Consider the following 22,600-nt stretch of genomic DNA (forward strand, 5'->3'; position numbering starts at 1 on the left):
TAAAGTATTAGTATAGGTTATATTCTCTATGTGAAGGATTTGTTAAGTATAAAAAAAATAATAAACACACACATTTTTTTTCTCTGGATCTCCTGACCTAAATAATGAGGATCTAGCTTCTCATGGCTGTGATACAGTTAGATGGACCAGTAAGGCAAGAACATTGATCTGAGCCCTTAGTTCAACTCTCTTTAAGAAAGTGTTCTTCCTTCGAGTTCCCATGGTGGCTCAGTGGTAAGGAACCCGACTAGTATCCATGAGGGTATGGGTTCAATCCCTGGGCTCCCTCAGTGGGTTAAGGATCTGGCATTGCTGTGGTGTAGGTCAGCAGCTGTAGCTCCAATTCGACCCCTAGCCTAAGAACTTCCATATGCCATAGGTGCGGCCCTAAAAAGAGTAAACAACAACAACAAGAAAAACCCAGTGTTTTCCCAACCCTTTGCTACGAACTTTAATTTGTAAATGAGATTCAGCCTATTCAGTGTTTTGCTATATGAAACTTAGGCTTTTCCACTCTTGCTGTGTTATTTCTCTTCTGTTTGTTTTAGGTCCGCATTATGGGCACACCCCTTTACCCTGTAATTATCAGGAAGCTTTACTAGCACAGGATCTGGCCGCACTCTAGAGGCACAGACCTGTTGTAAGTGCAGGCAGTGCTGGAACAAACTTGATCCTGGTTTCACAGAGGCCAAATCCAACAACACTGTCCAGGGTAAGCCTGTGCTTTGCAGACCAGCACCTGGCAGAACACAGGACACCACCCTGAAAATAAATCTTGGTTATTGAATAGATCCAAGGCTCTGAAGTCATTTTTGGCAATGTCATGAGTCAAGGTGGGCATAAACAATGGTAGAAGTATTCCGATACAACGAAGTACAGTTTGTACAATATGTATTGAGTACACATTTTTTGTTTACTTCCAATTAGGCAGAGAACAATAATTTGAAAGAAAGAGTCCCAACTCTAGCCAAAACCTCTGAGTGCTGGTTTTAGATCAGTGATTCCTTGAGCAACTTTTATTACCTCTCTGTGCCTTAGGTGACTTGTCTGTGAAGTTTCACCATGAAGCACAAACACACAGGGTGGAGGGGAAGGTTGATGGTTAGTTGTAGTGAGACAAGGAATGTGACCGTGCCCACTGCAGAGGTCATCACCTAGTAGAAGTTCAGAAAATGTAGAAAAAATCTGTTTCCTCCCTTCGGAGTGTTGCAAGGCCAGACAGATGGAGGAATGGAAAGTTAAACAACAGACAGTAATTGCTGAGCGCACTCTGCCCTGGGAAAGACAGCAGGCGCTTTTCTGCTGTGTAAACCTTGATGTCTGCAGCTTTTAAAGGGCATAGAGGAGCCTCTGCTCACAATGGTGATGTGCTGCTCTGTCTCAGGCCTGAATCTCTGTATCCCAAGGGATAGGAAGGTCTGGTAAGAAGGCAGCAGGTTCCTCTGGTTCTAGGTTTAGAACATTTACATCACTACTTAAAGCTGGTGTGGAAGAGGGTTTGGTATTTGTCAGGGGAGGAGGAATTGTGAGAGAGAGTGTGTGTGTGTATGTGTATGCACGCACACATGCACGCACAAAGGGATTAAGAATAAACACTAGGATAAAGAATTATGCCCAGCATCCTCTGGCCTGGAAGGAATCCAGTCTCAGGTTGGCACCACTCCCACTGGATGTTCCCAGCATAGGTCAGCTACTGACCTCCAGAGGCGGATTTGTCCTGGCCCCATCTGGGGATCATCCGTCCTGCCTGATAGCACAGAGCAGACGGTCAGGACCTCAGCCTGCTTCACCGTCACCAGGACAGCTGAGAACTTGGCATGGACTGCCGCTTTCAAATATCATCAGCATTTACAAATTTACTTTTACAAAAAAAATTGACAAATTTTACTTTTTTAAGACTTTTAAATACTTCTTGAAAAATGAGTTAAAGTTTATGTACAAGTGAAACACACAGATGTTCATGTACAATTTGATGAGTTTTGACCTGTGTGCATATATATCTATCTGTGTAAGTAACACCCCAGTCAAGATAGAGAACCTTTTTATTACCCCTGTCGATACCCAGAACCCATGGGCAACACTGTTCTGACTTCTGTCACCAAAGGCAAATTCTACTTTTTTAAAAAATAATCTCTGTTTTTGAAACTACATTATTATCATCTCTTTTCCCCTGAAACGTAGGACTTTTTATGTTATGTAAGTAGTTCTTGGCTATAAAAAAATGTGTCATAAGATTTATAATCGAAGTCAGAGAAAACAGAACTTCTAATACCTACTTTGGATTTGTCTTGGTTTCTTAAAGTTATAATTTTGAAATTGTTCCAGTACTCTTTGATGAAAGCATGCTTTAACAAGGTAAATATATGTATGGGGTCTGAGGATAATCTTGGATGCACTGGAAAACCATTGGCCTTCAGGATTCTTCTAGTTTAAACAATAGTGTTTAAGAACCTGTATTTTACACTAGTGCTGGTTTCACTTTCCTCCCCGGGGGAGTAGTAGAAAGAATATAGGCTTCAGATTCAGACCTGGACAGCGTCCGGGTCTCTGCATTCTTGCATTACCTATTTAACTTTTCTGAACATTAGCTGCTCTTGTGATAAAATGGGAAAAATAATATCTACCTGAATGGGTTATGACTGAAAGTTAGGTAGACTTAACAGATGAAGTGCCTGGTATGTTGCAGGCCCTCCCTTCTTTGTTCAAATGGCAAAGTTTTTAGCATTGTAAGTTTTTTTCTTTTTTTCCTTTTCTTGGGCTGAGAACAGGTTTATTAACTATATTAAAGCCACTGGCTATTGATTGTGTATTTCTGATGCCAGATATCTTCAGAGCACTGCTGTTTTATATCTTGCAATTTCCTAGAAGCTGCCTCTTCCTAGCAACCCAGTCTGTAAGAGTTAACTAAAACCATCTACTTCTGTATTCATTCTTGTCTCCCAACACTGGAAGATCCGTAAACATACTTTTGAGACAAATATGTATAGCCATGCTTGTGCATGCAGATGGATAAATGAATCACAACCAAGTAAAGTTAGTCTTACCATTTCAAGGAATAATAAACCTTGATCCTCAAATTTATTAACGAAAGTGGGACAACCCAAAACAACAACAACAGGTCAGAATTGGCAAAGGTACACACAGGCCACACAAAAGAGGAAAGCCAATGTGGCCAATAATAAAAGCTGTTCATGCCAGGAATATGCTAATTAAAGTAACAATGTGATACATTTTTATACCTGATGGATTGACAAAGGTTAAAAATAACCTGATAATTCTAGGTACTGTTTAGGCTGTGTGTATAAGAATTCCTATACATTGCTGATTGATAAAGGTATAAATTTCTGTGATCCTTTGAAGATTTCATGAAAGAAGCTCTTGCACCTGTGCCTAAGGAGACCTATACAGCGATGTTCTTTGTGGGTTGTTTGTAATAGCAAAAAATTGCAGACAACTCAAATATTTGGGGATCAAATGAACAATATTTGGCATGGAATACAATGAGACTAGGAAGGAAAAAGTCCAATTTAGTGTTATCTTCATTTAACTTAAGAAAGAGAAAACATTACAAATATTAACACTTAGTAGTTCTATATCAGTAGCTCTCAAAGTGTTTCCCCCTCCCCCTCCCCCGAGCAGCAGCATTTCGTGTCACCTGAGAACTTTTAGATAAACAAATTCTTAGGCCCCCACCCAAATCTCTGAATTTGAAACTCGGGGGTGGGGTAGGACCCAATGAGATGTGTTTTAACAAGCCACACTTTACCACTGTTGTAGATGATAAGGACATGGATGTTTACCGTCTCATTCTCTGTGATTCTCTATATTTTTTAAATTAAAAATTAAAACTAACCATCTCAAGCTTTTCTCTCTCACTCCCAAAGTCCTTTTAGGCTGTAAGTTTCAACTCTGTAACTAAACTTTTAAGAGTATACATTTCTTACTGCCACAAAAAGTTCTTGGGTGTGGACAGATCTCTTAATATCGAGCAAAGGGCAGAGGAAAAGATGGACAGATATATTAACCAGTATTCCGATGCGAATTGTCCACCACGTACATCACCCTAAAAACATTTGATCCCTCTGACACTTCTCCCATTATTTTCAGCAGCGTTATGTCCACCAAGCAGTGAGTACATTCAGAACAATGCAATGTACTGAAGCTTCCGAAAGGCATAAGACATAAATCATGTCCTTAGAAAACAATCTAGTTGGGGATTTAATATGTGAGTAGAAAATGAGGTTAAAGATGAGAATACCTTATTGTCAGATGTGTGGTATACACAGCTGCTACACAGAGTCACAGAGGGGTTTGAAGAGAAGCTTTTTGGATACTCAGCCTCAGTGGAGTAAGTGGAAGGTGATATTTCAAGGAAGGACGTGAACAAAGGTCATTGTTGCATTTTAATTCAAAGACTCATGTAAGTCATTTTAGTTTAAATTGACTGTATGGAATCTGAGTCTTCAATTTTTGTCCTATAGATGGATGGATGAAGTCATTAAAAGCTTTGAGTAATGAGATAATGTGCAAAGCAGGATTCCAAGAAGATAAATTTGGTATAAGTGTCACAGATGGACTGAAGGCAAGAAAACAATTAGCAATGAGGTGTCAGGGCTTTGAAAGAAAGTAAGGATTTAGATGGTGAAACGCAAGATACTATATGCATGAGGAAGAGTGAAAAAGGAATGGGAGCATGCGAGAGTAATTCTAATGGAATGTACTCGTTTCTTATTGCTGCTCTTAAAAACTACTGGAAATTTAGTTACTCAAAACAACACAAATAAATGTATTACAGTTTTGGAGATCAGAGTCCAAAATAGTTCTCAGTGGAATCTCTAAGGAAGGATCTATACTCTTACCTTTTCCTGCTTCCGTGGGCTGCTCACATCACTTGGCTTATGGCCGCTTCCTCATCTTCACAACCTGCAGGTGCATTTTGAAATCTCTGACTCTGACTCTCTTATCTCCCACTGTCCATTATAAGGATTCTTGTGATTACATTGGGCCCACCCAGATGATTCAGAATAATCCTCCCATCTCCAGGTCCTCAGTCACATCTGCAGGTCTGTTTTGTCATTTAGGCAGCATAATCATAGATTCCAGGGATTAAGATGTAGGTAGACATCTTTGGAGGCCATTATTTTGCCTACCACATGGAATATGACCATAATTTGCTGATTGCCTAAGATTTGGAAGCGAGGTGAAAAAGCCCAGGCTGGTCATGTGAACCCTCTCCATTTCATTTTGTCTGTGAAATAGGGGTGGGCAAGAGGATGGGGGTGGGATTCCCTTCCAAGCACAACACTGACTAGAATGTCAGCTCTGTGAGTTATAGGGAGTTATATCTGTCTTGTTCACTACTGTGTCGTCTTCATTGTCTAGAACAGTGACTGGTATGTACTAGGCACTCATTAATTAGTTGTTGAATAAAATGTATTTGTTACCAAATGAATGAACAAGTTCAGGAAAAGTTTTTGACAGGAGCACTGGGGAGAATTCTCCACTGGCTCCTGTCTACGTGAGTTCTCATCTGCTTGGTGAAGTAAGGTTTTCGGCTCAAATCATAGATGCTTTAGAATCCTGTCATTGTAATAGAGACATTCTGTGCATGGGGGAGAGGGTAGTTAAGATTTGAGGAGCGTGTTCCTTTTCCCCCTGCTGATCATACCCTGGTATGAGACACAGGGAAATGTATTGGGATTGATGTGTGGCCTCAGTAAGGGTCCGGGGCAGCTGCTGATTGAAGAAGGAACTGCTCACTGTGGCAATGATCACTTGCCCCTGAAGCGACCAGCTGTCACATTCCTCACTGCTCACCCAGTGAAAGTCAAGTCTTGGCCTTTGCATTCCTAAAAGAACACTTGACCTTGTGAGGACATAATATTCATTTATGCTATGAAATGTTCCAGTGAAACAGAAAACAGGGAAGCTTCTTTGTGCTTTAAAAGAAAAAATAGCATAGAGCATTGGTGTCTGAGGGTCCCTGCATGTAGCCAGCAGGAAGGCAGAAGTGATTGGGCTTCTGATACGGAAGCTAACATTTTGGGGGGCTTTGTCTTTCAGATATGAGGTCTGACAAATGCTTGCCATAAAAGCTGTCTTTGAAAACTGACATTTAAAAACCTATGGTTAGCAGTTCATTACTTGAAGAAAATACATTGATTGGTTTAAAGGAGCAAATAGATGGTAGAAGAAGGAAAGACTCTATCGACACACAGAGGGCAGGGGTGCTAGTTTTGCTTAGATCCTTGAAATTCAGAACATCAAAGTCTTTAGTCTTTCACTGTCTTGTTGTTTTTCTTTCTTTTTTTTTTTTTGTCTTTTTGCCATTTCTTGGGCCGCTCCCGCGGCATACAGAGGTTCCCAGGCTAGGGGTCGAATCGAAGCTGTAGCCGCCAGCCTATGCCAGAGCCACAGCAACGCAGGATCCGAGCTGCGTCTGCAACCTACACCACAGCTCACGGCAACGCCAGATCATTAACCCACTGAGCAAGGGCAGGGATGGAACCCGCAACCTCATGGTTCCTGGTCGGATTCATTAACCACTGCGCCATGACGGGAACTCCTGTTTTTCTTTCTTTTTTTTTTTGTCTTTGTCTTTATAGGGCTGCACTGGTGGCATATGGAGGTTCCTAGGCTAGGGGTCTAATCGGAGCTGTTGCTGCTGGCCTACACCACAGCCAAAGCAATGCCAGATCCTTAATCCACTGAGTGAGGCCAGGGATCTGAACCCGAAACCTCATGGTTCCTAATCAGATTCGTTTACACTGCGCCACAACGATAACTCTCATCTTTCACTGTCTTATGTTACCTTGGATAGACATTATACCCTTTCTTTGATTTTTATATATTGTTTTCATCAGTGATGTTTTAAAAATGTCATCCATCTAGGGATTAAGGCACATGTGTGTATTAGATATGTTTTCCTGGTCTAATAATCTCTTGAAAGAACTTGCCTTTTTCTTAAGAAGAATTAATTATGTTTAATCAATCATCCCTTAAACAAATTAATCTCTAATATCTAAACCTATAAAATTATTAGATAAGTGGTTACCAAAAAGGCTGAAAAAATTCATCATTGGAAGTCCTCATTCCATGAAGTTGCCTAATGATTAATATCTTGCTCTAATGTTAGGGAACACAGTTAAATATAGGAAAGAGCTGATGTCTAGAGGTACAGAATAGTTTAAAGCCTGTGAACAAGATTTCTGGTCAGTTTGCCAGACTGAACAGATGTGGAATACTGCCCACCCCCTGTTCTGCAAACAAGAAGGTAAAATTTGACCGAAAGCAATTTAAAAAATTACAGATGAGCTCAGGAATGGAAAACCCTGGGTGTCAGAAACAAAGAGGGGAACCCAAGGTAAGCAACGTAGGTGAACAAGAGCCAGATGGACTACAGAGGTATGAGATTCCGGATTGTCTTAGGTAACATCTGCAGGTGGTAGGGAATGGAGAGGAGGTGGAGGAGCCCCCTTTGGACGGTGGGGGCAGGGAGGTGAAGCTAAACTCCCAGAGGAAGCCTAGATGTCTGAAGGTTCCATCTATGGAATCAGGCCTAGAAAATGCCACCAGCATCCAGAAGCAGCAGCAAGGAAACTTGCCTCTGGCTGCAGCTGTGAGACACAGACACCCGTGAACCATGACAGCAGAACCTGTGCCCCAAACAGGTATGGAGTTCACGTTCGTATCACCAGTGCAGAGCCAGACCAGCAGCAAGCCGCTGTGGCTGATACTTCATGACTCAGGGGACATGGGCTCCCATGGGAAACAGCCCCTGCTATGGATGAACTTACACTCAAAATCCAGTATGTCCAAAGAGTTGAAGGGCAATAGGCTTTAGTATTTAAAGGAAAAAGAAGGTGGGGGAGGTAGCAGGTTTGATAAGAGAATCAAATAGAAATTCTTGGAGTTCCCGTCGTGGCGCAGTGGTTAATGAATCCGACTAGGAACCGTGAGGTTGCGGGTTTGGTCCCTGCCCTTGCTCAGTGGGTTAACGATCCGGCGTTGCCGTGAGCTGTGGTGTAGGTTGCAGGCGCGGCTCGGATCCCGTGTTGCTGTGGCTCTGGCGTAGGCTGGCGGCTACAGCTCCGATTCGACCCCTAGCCTGGGAACCTCTGTATGCCGTGGGAGCGGCCCAAAGAAATAGCAAAAAGACAAAAAAAAAAAAAAATTCTTGAAATGGAAAAGAGTTGTTAAACTACATGAACATTGTTGTGTTGGTTGAAATAACGGCTTATATTTAGAATGGTTTCAGGGATGTCATTCTTTGATACAGAGAAAACTTTTTAGCCCATTGTTGGAAAAAATGCTTACCGATAAATGTTCCCAAGTGTAAAACATGCAAATTGAAACCGTAGTTGAAATTGGGGTACAGCTTGTAATAAAGGGAAAGCTCTAGGGACCATCCCATGTGTACTGAAGAATTCTTGTTTGAGGTGCTCTTCTAGGATGAAGGTAGGATGCTGCAGACCCACTGGGAACAGCCCTGCTTTGGTTGATGCCTCGCTGACCCCCCACCATGAACATTTGTATCCCCCATCCTAGCTCTCCCCTGCACCCCAAATCAGTGCACAGATCACTGACTGGTTTAAGGGTATCCATGGCCTGCAGTCTTGGACCACAGCGAGCTAACTGGCTCATGCCAGCTGTCCCCTCATTCTCAAGGGGATGTAATCACCTAAACTAACCAACATTATCACTTTTACTTGAAAATACTTTGTATGGCTGATTTTTCTCTTTTAAGACCTTAAACTCCCCTATCATTTCACTGTCATTTTATAGCCATTTAATAACAACTAGCTTTTTGTCTCTTTATATTTTTGAGAGAGCAGGAACTTTGCTTGCTTGCTTTGAGTACGTTGTCTCACACAGCTCCATGTACAAATAGCGAATCAATACATACTTTTAAAAATACTTTATGATTATTTGAGTAGGGTTGCATAACAGTATCTTTGCTGTAATCTCATCTTCCTTAAAGATGAATATTTAAAATTTAAGTCTTTTATCAAACCATTTATTAAAGACAAAAACTCAAATGTCATCATTTCTGCAAAGTCTTCTCTATTATGCATATTTGGTTCTTAGCAACCTGTGGGCATCTGTATCATAAAAGTGATCATACCATCCTATGTATGTTGTGCTGTTTATGTATCACCCATTCTTGATTCTTCAGCTCCTTCCTGATAACCTTTCCCTTGGTTTCTATCACTCCTTGGTACATGGTAGGCACTGCAGTATTTGTTGAGTAAATGAATGAATGCTTAAAATAAAATAACTGAGTTAAACTTGTAGCATTATGTATTAGACCCCAGGGACCCTCAAGAGGTTCCCATCAGGTATATTCAAGTGAATGCACTTAGCTGCAGTCCAGACATTTTGACCTTAGATGAAAGCTTTTGTAAAAGCATTTAGTCACTGAGATGCAAGCATCTAGAAATCTGTTAGCCAAGAGTTAAGGAGTGTGCAAAACTAAGAAAGAATTGAACTAAGAATAATTAATGGGTACCAGATAATTGGGTAATTCTGCTTTTTAAATTTAACATTCCGGGAGTTTCCATCATGGCTCAGCAGTAACAAATCCAACTAGTATCCATGAGCCACCAGGTTTGATCCCTGGCCCCACTCAGTGGGTTAAGGATCCGGCATTGCCGTGAGCTGTGGTGTAGGTTGAAGATGCAGCTCGGATTCCGTGTTGCTGTGGCTTTGGTGTAGGCCGGCAGCTTCAACTTGGATTTACCCCCTAGCCTGGAAACTTCCATATGCCGTGGGTGAGGCCCTAAAAACAAAACAAAACAAAAAAATTAACATCCCTTTGCTACTTTTATGGGTTGGGGAAGAAATGTGTTGAGAACAGAAAACTATCAGACAAGAATGTATTTCCCCTTCTCTGCTCTGCTCTTTTGGAGGGAAGTTTTATATCCATTTCTTAAAGCTAAGGAGCTAGAGTCAGCTGAGAAAAAAAAAAAAAAAAAAGGATGAACCATCTACACAAAACTAAGGACTTTATATTTCTAAAGTAAAACCATTTAAAGGATAATAGCTTTTTCCACTAATATTAAATTGTAGAAAGAAGGAAAGAGTAGAATTTATAAGTACTAAAGAGGAAGCAAATATAAGTTAAAGGTCTTTATAAAACTAAGGAAATAACTCGAACTTTAAGTTAGAACTAAACAAGTAAGTAAAATGTACTTTTATGCAGAAAGATGAGAAGATTCTTAAGTCTTGCTAAATGTTCTGTGGAAACTTAAGACATATTCCCAGAGTTAACTCAGTTTTCTTAAGATGTAGTTTATCTTTCAAATACCTTCTGATTTGAAATAAGGCTCAGTCTGTTAATTCCTCTTTAGATTTTTCAGTACAACTTCTTTTCCCCAAAATGAGTCTGCTGGAGGTAAGATAATTTTTAAGGTCAGAAATTTTAAAAGAAGTTGGAACAACATCCCTCATTATTTCTACCCTAATTGATCCTCGCATTTTAAATTCTGTGATTGGCCATTGGTCCTGTTTCATTTTTAGTAAAAGAACGTTTAACCCATTTTGAAATATTATATTTAAACCCAATATAAAATGTCTACTTCATCATATATTTTAAATGTGATATAAATTTAGTATTTATTTTTTATTCAAAAGTCATGAAAAGTATTTATATTAAAAAGTGACTGCCCATCACTTCTTTCACAGTGCAATATGAAATCCCAGAATCAAATATGATTTAGGACCCAAAAAGTTAGAAACATTTGAACTCTTACTAGGAAAAAAGAATGTACAGAATAATATGGAACTAGTCGAAATGCTGAGGGGTTTGTTTTGATTTTTTTGTAGCTTATTGTAACTTTAAAACACATGTAGAAATTTTTTCTGTAGACGCAGTTTGATGAATCTATTACAGTAATTTCAGTCAGCAGAATTACCAATCTTCTCTTCTTGTACCAGGTTGTTGGTGTAGCCCAGGCCATCAACAAGAAATCTGGAAATGGTGGGACATTCACCGAAAAAGATGAAAAGGTACCAAAACTTGTGTCTGGTGTGATCTCTCCTTAGGAAGACGCTTTGTCTTTGGAGTAAATTGGCTTCTAGAATTAGCTGTTACTGAAATCATTGATTACAGAAACCACTATGGTGTAAATGACCTGAAATGTTCAAAAGTGTGTCTTTTCCCTCTGGCTACATCAGTGCTGTCCTGAGCGTGGAAGGCCTGTGGTCTTCAACCTGCAGAACCTCTCCAGCGCCCTCCTCACCATGCCGCCAAGCCTCCTCCAGGGCTGTGTGCCTGTTAGAGCCATCCAGAGGGTGACATGGTGTTTTAATGCTCTCATTTACTTTTCATCACTGCTATAAAGAAATTCAACATTAAGTAAAAACCCCCAAAGCACTGCTCCAGGTTTGGCTCTCCAGGTCAGCGAAAAATTGGAATTGCCTCCTGGTGAAACAAATTTCAGAATGTTTTATAAGCTTTGCACACAGACGGTGGGGCGCCAAGGTGTGAATTCAGGCTAGATGATGTGAATTTAGCTTCAGAAAGAGTGGCAGTCAGCATTATTTTATTACTCTTCTCATCCAACTCTGAAGGAATACATTCCTCGCACCACATCGATGTGCTTTCCGTTAAGGACGGAAGCCCTTAAACCTGTTTATAACTTCATTCTGTCAGTAGGTTTTATTATTTCTCTTCTTGAATATGTAATTATATGGATATCATTGCAGCCTGCTGAATTCTTCCTATTCAATCCCATTGCTATTTATGTCACTTCCCTGAAAATTAGTAGGAGCTTACATTCCAACAAGACAGTTATTTTTGCCTCTGTGCTGTAGGCTGTGTTGGCACTGGTGTTGGTCCCCATGTCTTAATTGCTTCTGAACATAGCAAGTTTAAAATCAGTGTAATAGCTGTCTAGTCTCCAATTCTGCTAAAGACGCCTGAGAATATTTCATGGGGAGCATAGTTCTAGATTGGCTATTTATCTTATTAATTGTTTATTGTCCCTTAATGTAAACCACTCCTAAAAAATTTGCATTCTTGGGCTGTATCATCCATCTCTTAAGATAAATTCATGATTGTGAATGAAGTGTACCATGTAAAGATTTATTTTAATCAATAATTAGTACAACTGTGAGCATATCACTTTAGTATAGTTTAATGAGGGTGTTAGATCATGTTTAAAGGACATATTTAAACTAATATTTACAATTTAGTATGAGACTATTATTGCCAGTATTGCCAGCAAGTATATGAGCTTTCACTTTGCCCTAGTAGTAAGTTAAAAGCTGTTTGTAGTCTTAGCTTAAATCTGAGTCTTAATGTCATTCAGAGACTACAGCAGATTTTATATATGGTGAATTTCCGTTTCAAATGATGGAAAGAGATCTGTGTCTCTTCTCTTTCTCCTTGTTAATTTATAACTGTTGTGTGGCTTTAGGAGATTATTAGCACTTGTAATCTACTAGTTGTACTATTTAACTAGCACTTGCTTTGCATCATTCCTAATTTTATGCAGAATAAACATCTACACTGTTTGGTTTTCTAATATTTATTTCAACTGTAAATATTATGGATGCCATTTGTGTTTCAGGCAATATAACAAGATAGTTTTATAGACACTTCTTATTTAACTGTTGTCTTACTTGTTTTCTAGGACTTTGCTGCTTATTTGGCATTTTGTGGAATTGTTCTTCATAATGCTCAACTCTATGAGACTTCACTTCTGGAGAATAAGAGAAATCAGGCAAGTCTGATTACTAAAGAGAGTATAGAAATTTTTTTAAAAAAAATGATTAAATTGTAATTCAAGTAATATATGAGTATCATTAGAAATCCAAATCGTACAGATTCAGCTTCTAAATATTCAGCTTTTTTCTCTAAGAAGTATTTTCTCCATTTTTTTTCCATTTTGTGTGCTGTTGCTTTATCACTGTTAGGCAATAACCATCAACAGATGAGGATTTATTTAACTTACACCACCCTTTGCTTGCCATTATGGTAACTAGTAATATTATGTCAGTGTTTTAAGTTATGGATGATTTGCACTTATTAAGTTAAGGGTTTTAGTTCTTGCTCTGTTAATTAGAGATGTCATCTCTTAGTTCCATGCTTTTATAAGATCTCAGCATCCCTCATCTCTTCTTCCCAATCACCACTCCTTACCTCTGCTTTTCCCATCTGGTCTTTTTCTTATATCTTGCCCACATTGATAACATATATACAGATGGTCCTCAACTTTCAGTGGTTAGACTTAAAATTTTTTAACTTCACAATGGTGTGAAATCTATTCATGTTCAATAGAGACTGTACTTTGAATTTTGAATATTGATCTTTTCCTGTGCTAATAATATTTGGTACCATACTCTCTTGTGATGCTGGGCAGTGGCCATAGTTCCCAGTCAGCCACGTGATCAAGAAGGTAAACAGCAGATATACTTACAACCATTCTGTACCCAGACAGCCATTCCGGTTTTCACTTTCAGTACAACATTCAGTAAATTACCTCAGATATTCAACACCACTGTAAAATAGACTTTGTGTTAGATGATTTAGCCCAATTGTATGCTAATGTAAGTATTCTGAGCATATTTGAAGTAGGCTAGGCTCAGCCATGATGTTCACTAGATTGGATGTATTAATTGGATTTCCAGCTTTTAATATTTTCAACTTACAATGGATTTATCAAGACGTAACCCCCTTGCAAATCAAGGAATATCTATATTGTTCTACAACTATGCTTGATTTTTCTTAAGCTTTGTCTAGGTTAATTTTAAAGTTGTAATTTAAAATAAAGTGTTGATTGGAGTTACTGTTGTGGCTTAGTGGGTTAAGAACCCAACTAGTATCCACGAGAATGTGGGTTCAATCCCTGGCCTCACTCAGTGGGTTAATGATCTGGTGTTGCTGCAGGCTGTGATGGAGGTCACAGACGGGACTCAGATCAGTGTTGCCATGGCTATAATGTATGCTGGCAGCTGCAGCTCTGATTCAACCCTTAGCCTGGGAACTTCCATGTGCCTTGGGCGCAGCCCTGTGAGAAGCAAAAAAATAAAGTGTTTATGGAGTTCCCGCTATGGTGCAACAAGATTGGCAGTGTCTTGGGAGTGCCGGAATGCTAGTTTGATCCCAAGCCCGGCGCAGTGGGTTAGGTATCCAGCATTGCCACAGCTGCAGCTTAGGGGGAGGGCAAAAATAAGTAAATAAATAAATAAAGTGTTTAGAAGTACTATGATATAACTAGTGTTTATACTACCTTTTTTATATAGCTCAGTTTTTCTTGTTTCTGAAATCTCTTCTTTTTTCCTTGAACTGTTTGTTCTAGTGTAGCCCCATGTTGCTGGTCCCCACCCCTGCCCTAAACTCTCCATTATTTAGGCATTCTGTTGAGTTCTGTTTCATGGAGAGCTCCAAATTGAGGTTCTCTTTTTTCTTTAAAGCAAAACTAGTTCTTCCCATGCTTGCTGCACAGGGGTCATCTTAAAACTTCCCTTCACTGCTTTCTTAGAAAGACTCCACTGGTTATCTACTGGATTCTAGAACCCTTTCTTTCTCAGTTTACTCTCTTGTTCTGTTGTGGACATTCTCAGTTAACTCCTTAAGAATGGATGCTGGTGATGTAAGCTCTCTGAGTCCTTGCATGTATAAAGATATCTACTGTACTGTTCTATCAGTTTGTCTGCGTTTATAATTCTACACTAAAAACTTAGTTTCTCAGAATTTTAAAGATAGTTTTTTCTTCTATTAGCATCCATATTGTTCTGATTCTTGGCTTTTTTTTTTTTTTTTTTGTCTATAAGCTTTTTTGATTATTTCTTTGTTGTTGCTCCAGTAACTGAATTTTACAGCATGACTTTTTTCATACATCATGCTGGTACCTGGTCATTCCAAGCCCTTGGGTTTTATGTAATTCTTTTTCATTATTTCATAGATAATTCATCTCCCCCACCCTCTAATTTCCCTTTTTAGAACTTGCGTTAATAAGACAGTAGACCTACCATGGCTTTCAACTATAGAATAGTCCTAGCGTCTACATTCTTGCCACCCCGTTAATCCAGTCCTCATTTTTACAAACATACCTGTGATCTTGTCAGTTCTTTCCTGAAATCCATCACAGTCCAAACTGTTTCAAAAGACATACAGGGCTTTTGATATTCTTTGCTTAATTCTGCAATCTTGTCTCTCCAGTTCTCCTCTTTACACTCTATATTCTCATAAAACTTGATCAAAACTATCATTTTGCTGCTTTCTCTCAACTCAGTTCTTTTTGACTCTTTTCTTTCCCTACTGCACCTGAAAGATTCCTGCTCGTCTTTCAGGCCATTCCTGCTCATCTTTCAGGCCATAACTAGGATAGTATCACTTCCAGTAAGTTTCTTGTAATACCCTTTCCCCCTTGTCATTACACAAATATTTTGTAAGATTAGATGAAATTCTGTGGAACTAAGGGAAAGAGAAATTGCCAGCAAAAACACAAAAGAAACTGTTAAAATTTTGTTTATTTTTGCCAATATTTACTGTGCTCTGTGAAAATACTGGCAATGTTGATAAATGTTGATCTCAGAAGTTTGGGTCAACATAAACAGAGGTTTGTTGTATGTATCAGATATGGCTCAGAATGTTTTATAAATAATTTATTTAGCCCTCACAACAGTCCCTCCATGATTTTAGTACTGTTATTATCCTCATTTTCAAGGAACTTGCCCTATATCACAAAGCTAGTAGGAAGGGAAGCCAGGATTAAAAATTACTGGCTATGACTTCAGAGTCTGCGATGGTAACCACTATACTAATTCTGCCAACAGTTGATGGAGAAGTTTTTTTTTAGTGGAGACATATATTTAACACTTGAAAGAAAACTTGATAGTAACTTGTTAAATTATATAGCAACAACTTATATAAATCATTGTATGCTTTAATAATTATAAACAATTACTAAATAAGCTCTTAATTTTTTTCTTTTTTTTTTTTTTTTTTTTGTCTAGGTGCTGCTTGACCTTGCTAGCTTAATTTTCGAAGAACAACAATCATTGGAAGTAATTCTAAAGAAAATAGCTGCCACTATTATCTCTTTCATGCAGGTGCAAAAATGCACCATTTTCATAGTGGATGAAGATTGCTCCGTGAGTACAGAGTATGCCTTTTTTGTTTTTAGAGAGACAGAAATTTATATTCCTTAAAGCACTGCTTTAATCCTCATGTTGGCCTCAGAACTCTCTGTCTGTCAAACCCAGCTGATTATGGTAGTTTATGCGAAGCTCATCAGAGTATGAGCTATTCTGGTTGAGAAGCGGTAGAGGTGAGCTTGGAGGATGCACTTCAGTGCACCCTTTCACCTTGGTGCCCCGCCACTAAGTAGTTGCCATGGGAATAACAGTGTGCTGCTTTTGTCAACAGCTGTAGTGCCTTGATGGAGAATACGTTGTCTTTACAGTGTACAGACCTTATGTGGTCAGGAACAGTGGTGCCCTCTTACCATGAACAGGTAGACTCCCATTCTGAATGGATTGGGTATGAAAATTTCTTTTTACCAGAGATTGTGTAGAAACCAAAAGACATGGTCCAATGGAGGCAGTGTCATTCAAGGTGCCTGTTAGCCCCAAATGCTTTATACTCAGTGGAAAGCCACTAAAACCATTGTACCTGGTAAATTTCAAGTCATTGATTTGTAATGTAGAGAAATAAAATGTATGCGAAAAGATGCAGTGTTCTCATAGAGTGCCGTGTACTTCTAGAAAGGCTAACTGAGTTTGCTATTAGAATCAGGACCCTTAGCCCAAGGCCGTTTACTTTTATGCAATTTCTTATCTTTCTCAACCTATAAACCAATGCTTTGGGGATATTTCTTTTTGATATAGTTGTTTTCTTTTTCCTTTAGACCCTGAGATTAGGTCTCGATTGGTAGGTTAGGTGAGAGAATAGGAATTCTCACTTGTGTAAGTCAATTACAATTCATTTATGATATCTGAAATGGTGGGGGGTTTTTTGGAAGTCAAATAATAAAAGATATTACACACTTATTTTAAAATTTTAAATTGTTTTATATAGTAAGACTGTACTATATGATTCAGCATTATCTGAGTTATTTTGTGTATGTGTGTGTAAAATCTCATTAATAGGAAATCAAGTGAGATTTCACCGTGCTGTAAGATAATCAGTATTCTCAGAAATATTATCTCATATTTTTCAATTAGTTATAAACTCCTTAATAGATAATTACAAGATTGTAGCTATCCTTTTAAAGTTGAGGTCAGGACTTATTAATGCAGTATGTCGATTTTATCACTTTGCTCTGTGACCTGCTTTTTTAACATTTAATTTTTGAAAGTTATATGTGAGGACACTCCTTTTTTAGACAATTTAAATATCACTTTAACATTCAGCTCATGCTTCTACCAGTTGACATCTAGCATGGCAGCACTGACTGGTATCAGTGGTGCTTTGAAGTATAGCTCAACAGTAGCCCATTAATATATTTTGCTCACTTTTTAACAACTTAATTTGTTGAGTGTAGCAGTTAAGTGACTTGATATTCTTTTACCTTATAATTATTATTGATTAAAAATATTTCAACATGAGCAAAAAGTCCAAATGTGAGGAAGAAAAAAATGTATGCAGTTCTTTTATCTCCACATTAAGCTAATGTTGTTTTATTTCTGTATTTCCTTCCAATTCTTTTTTTTTTTTTTTTTGGTCTTTTTCCCTTTTCTAGGGCTGCTCCCGTGGCATATGGAGGTTTCCCAGGCTAGGGGTCGAATTGGAGATGTAGCCGCCCCGCCGGCCTACACCAGGGCCACAGCAACGTGGGAACCAAGATGTGTCTTCAGTCTACACCACGGCTCACGGCAATGCCAGATCCCTAACCCACTGAGCAAGGCCAGGGATCGAACCCACAACCTCATGGCTCCCAGTCAGATTCGTTAACCACTGCGCCGCGACAGGAACTCCTTCCTTCCAATTCTTTATGCAGTTATAAATATAATGTAGGTGCAGATATGCATTCTTTTTAATATAACTTCAGAAGTACTTATTTTTGTTGCTAAAATCTTCATAATTTAATGATCTCATAAAATATTGCTGAATTATGTCTTTTAAAAAAGACCCAGCAAGGAGTTCCCTTCGTGGCTCAGTGGCTAACGAATCTGACTAGGAACCATGAGGTTGCGGGGTTTGATCCCTGGCCTTGCTCAGTGGGTTAGTTAGGGATCCTGTGTTACTATGAGCTGTGGTGTAGGTTGCAGACGCGGCTCGGATCCCACATTGCTGTGGCTTTGGTGAAGGCCTGCAGCAACAGCTCCAATTTGACCCCGGGAACCTCCATATGCCACTGGTGCGGCCCTAGAAAAGGCAAAAAAAAAAAAAAAAAACCCAGCAAGAGCAATCAATGTATGTGTAAAAGCTACAACTTGAGGACTGTGAATAAATATGGAGGAAATTTGAAGTGGATGCATTCATTAACGTTTGGTAGAAAACAAAAACAAATAAAACTCAAATAAGCATTTTTGCAAGTTAATATCAGAAACAGCAGGAGGACGGCTCTTAATAATGGGAAGCAGGTTTGAGGCTGTCATTAAAGTAAGTATTTGGGTCATTTTTGTCTGAGAGAAAGTTAAACAACATCACAAGTATTAGGGTCTTTGGTCAGTTCCACAGATGTTTATGTCTGCATCTAGATCGTTTTCATTACATTCTCAAACTTACTTCTCAATCTGTGTTGTTGCTCTGTTTTCAGGATTCTTTTTCTAGTGTGTTTCACATGGAGTGTGAGGAATTAGAAAAATCATCAGATACTTTAACAAGGTAAGAAAACTTATGGCCTGTGTCTATCACAAGTATATAACGCTGGCTGCATGGTTACTTCACAGCCTATTTAATTTAAGACACAGAAGCTACAGCTGCTTTTTTCCTCCTACAAATAATTTCATTTGTGAAAATGCTTTATTTGATTTTATAGTTCCAGGGCTTTTTTCCACTGCAGTTGATCTATTGGAGAATTCTTTCATAGAGTGAATGGTGTCACAATTATTATAGGTCTGGGTACAGTATTTTTTTTTTTTTTTTTTGTGAACCGACTCATTTAAGACCTACCAGTGCTGTATTTCAATTATATTTTTCATTACATCTTGGACCCTCACTGAAAATTTGATAGGTTTCTGAACACTTTTTTTTTTCCTGTGAGTCTGTTCTGATTCGAAAGCAGCCATGGGATGTAACACCAGAAGGAAGGCTATGACCTCAGTCATACCAGTACATATACCCTGTGGCTGGAATCAGATCAGATCTCTATTGCAGTTCATTTCTTTTTCAGGTTCTTTTGTAATTTTAAAATTTGTATTCATTTTTTGTTGTTAATTGCTACTCAGAAACAATAGAAATATTAATATATCAAGGTTATATTGTTACTGCCCCAGTTTTATGTGTGCTTTCTAAAGAATTTTGAAAAAGATTTAAAGTGAATTACCAGATGTTCTTTCTCATGTTTCCTTTTGCACCCCTAGCAAAATACTGGTGGTGTTTGCTTAAGCAATAGAGGATAATCTAAGGAATATAAGTGTGCCAGGGTAAAGCTTCAGGAATTCTTGGGTGTAAGGCAGTTTTATCACAGTATTTCTTTGTTTCAAAATTATGTCACCCTCTAAGGTAATTTGTGTCAATTTATACTACCCCTTAATATTGATATTGTCACTAAAAGCCTCATATGATCATGGAAACAGAACATTATCTTACCTTTACTATTTGATTTTAAATTCCAGATTTTTTTTACACTACAGTGGACCTTTCAGACAACTACTTCATGTAGCGAATGATGTCAGCGTTAGTAATCCTTGGTGGTGGTGCTTTAAAAGTAACCTCTGTACAAATCTAAACTACAGGACATTCTATAAGATAATTGGCCTGTTCTCTTCAGAAAGTTAATGTCATTGACAGACTCTCCCTCCATTTTATTTAAGTGAGGGAAGGGACTGTTCTCAGATGTAACAACCAGATTCAGTACGTGAAACTTCCTTAGATCCTGGTTAAAAACAAATAGCTATCTAAGAAATTTGTGAGGACAATTGGAAACTTGAATATGGACTGCATACTAGATATTGGTGGGGAATTCTTGTCACTTTTCTTTGGAATTAGGAAGATACTGTGGTTGGTAGGAGAATGTTCTCATTTTTAGGAGAGTGAATTCATGCTGGTGTATTTAAGGATGAAGTGTTACGATGTCTGCACCTCACTTTGAAATGGTTCAGCCAAAAATAAATAAATAAATCTATATTTAAGATATGTAAACAAATAAATAAATATGTTTGCATATACTCGCATAGATATAGCAAATGTGGCAAAAAAGTTGGCAGCAAAAATAGTGAATTTACGAGTAGGATATTCATTTTACTTTCATATTCCTTGTGTATTTCAAACTGTTCAGTATAAAAAATTAGGAGAAAATGTTTGTAAGCAAAAGTTGGAAAGAAAGTAAAATGAAAAAATCACCTTCATAGATCAAACAGAAGCGACAGTGTCTGAATTTGCATCTGCAAGAAGAAAATCCTTCAGTGCATAGCCTGGTTTTGTTCTGGCCCTCTTACTCAAGACTGACCCATGGGTCAGTGTGAGGTCCAAAGATGCTGTCTTCTGCCCTCTGTACCCCTTGCTTTCTTCTTCCCCTCTTATCTCTTCTTGCATATCCTGTCCTTTTTTGTGTTCCCCATTAAGATGGAGAAACTGTTGACTATAGTGATTTAAAGCTGTTAATTTGTTAAGTGATTGTATTTATCTCAAAACTCATTATTTCAAGACTATTATTTTAACCATATGATACAATGAAAGTATAAGGTTTTTTTCTTTTATTAAAAAAAATTTAGGAATTAACAAAGGAGACATAAAACTTTGGGGCAGATGGGGAATTCATTTGACTCCACAGGTACACCTGACTTAGGCCTTGACTGCTGACTTGGGTGGGGATGGGTAGTCAAGGGAGGTAAACCATGGTATCTCTACCCAGAGATTTTTCTCTGCTACCCTGGAGTTTTTGGTTCACACAGTTACAATGGAATAGCTAACCTTTATTTCCCTCTTGGCATTGCTGGTCATGAACTGAAGTTTATAGGCCATCTCCATATCTATTCTTTCCTAAGCCTCTGTGTGTGTATTTTCTGGCATATTTGATGTTATTTTAGTTGGTATTGAATCCTTTTTTGAGTATGTGATAATATGGACATGTTATCCTGGTGAGGACGTATATATCTTTTTTAAGTGCTGGTGTTGAGCTCTACTGTCTAGGTCAGTTATAAAATCTTACTATTATTATTTTTTGTCTTTTGTCTTTTTAGGGCCGTACCTGCGGCATATGGAGGTTCCCAGGCTAGGGGTCAAATCAGAGCTGTTGCTGCTAGCCTATGCCAGATCTGAGCCACGTCTGTGACCTATACCACAACTCGCAACAATGCCAGATCCTTAACCCACTGAGCAAGGCCAGGGATCAAACCTGCAACCTCATGGTTCCTAGTCAGATTCATTTCCGCTGTGCCACGACGGGAACTCCTAAAATCTTGTTCTTAATTCACCTCTACTGCGTAGGTCAGTTATAAAGTCTTATCTTAGAAGAAACATTAATATATATTATTTGATTTTATGACGCCATAACATTTAAGTTGCTTTTTATAAAGAACATTTTAGAAAGCTTCTAAAAATGTAAATATTTAATCGTTTCACTTTTGGGCTTGCATAAATAATGGATTGCTATGTAGACAAAAAATGAGTATATACATGTATATGATTTTGTACATATCGAGGACAATAGAAATATCAGTATGGTAATATGTATTAAATGTAAAAAATGATGAATTATATACCTTTACCTTTCAATATTTGTACATCAGCATATGCCTCTGTGATTATATGTATTTGCATTTTGGTTTTTTGTTATAAATTCAGAAGTCTTCTGATTTTTCTGGAAGCTGAACAAGCCCAGCGACTTGTATTATAGTGACCTCTACTGGTGAATATGCACTGAAAAAAACCTGATGTCTTGCTATGTATTTAAGTCAACTATATATTTGATTTGTTTCTGATGAATATCATATTCCTTCTCTGTGGGCAAAATAGGTATCTTTCCATTTTTAAAAATAATTTCAAGACAGTCTTAATAAAAGATATTTTTCATAAAGGATAAATAGGTTGGTATGGTTATCTTAAAAAAAAGACTAATTTACATGGATCATTTACACTGATTCATTAACTCATTTTATGATAATAAAAATTATTCAGCACTGGAGCTCCTGCTGAGGTGCAACAGGAATGACGGCATCTTGGGAGCACTGGGACATAGGTTTGATCCCCAGCCCACCACAGTGGGTTAAGGATCCAGCATTGTCACAGCTGAGCCTTAGGTTGTGACTGCGGCTCGGATCTGATCCCTGGCCTGGAACCTCTATATGTGGGGGCAGCCAAAAAAAAAAAGAACAAGTTAAAAAAAAATTATTCAACACCAATGATTTACATCAGCTAATAGTAAGCCTTCATTCTAATGATGCAATAAAAGACCTCTTAGTGTTGTAAATATGGTTTTATTTTAATAAAAATTAGATATTAGGTTTAATTTTGTGAAAACTAAGTTAAAATGGTGTTTAGTAA

The 22,600-nt window shown here is 38.3% G+C and overlaps 1 protein-coding gene across 5 annotated transcripts in view; it reads left to right on the plus strand.

Moving 5' to 3' along the window:
• PDE5A (phosphodiesterase 5A) overlaps window positions 1-22,600 on the plus strand; it is a 147,356-nt gene that overhangs the window by 45,635 nt on the left and 79,121 nt on the right. For all 5 annotated transcript variants that reach the window (XM_047751695.1, XM_047751699.1, XM_047751698.1 and 2 more), the window contains exons 4-7: window positions 10,936-11,007; window positions 12,636-12,725; window positions 15,964-16,101; window positions 18,711-18,778. In XM_047751695.1, the coding sequence (XP_047607651.1) occupies window positions 10,936-11,007; window positions 12,636-12,725; window positions 15,964-16,101; window positions 18,711-18,778 (368 nt within the window). The remainder of the gene's footprint in view (window positions 1-10,935; window positions 11,008-12,635; window positions 12,726-15,963; window positions 16,102-18,710; window positions 18,779-22,600) is intronic.

This window comes from Phacochoerus africanus, chromosome 10 (genome assembly GCF_016906955.1).
Source record: "Phacochoerus africanus isolate WHEZ1 chromosome 10, ROS_Pafr_v1, whole genome shotgun sequence".
NCBI classification, from domain to species: Eukaryota; Metazoa; Chordata; class Mammalia; order Artiodactyla; family Suidae; genus Phacochoerus; species Phacochoerus africanus.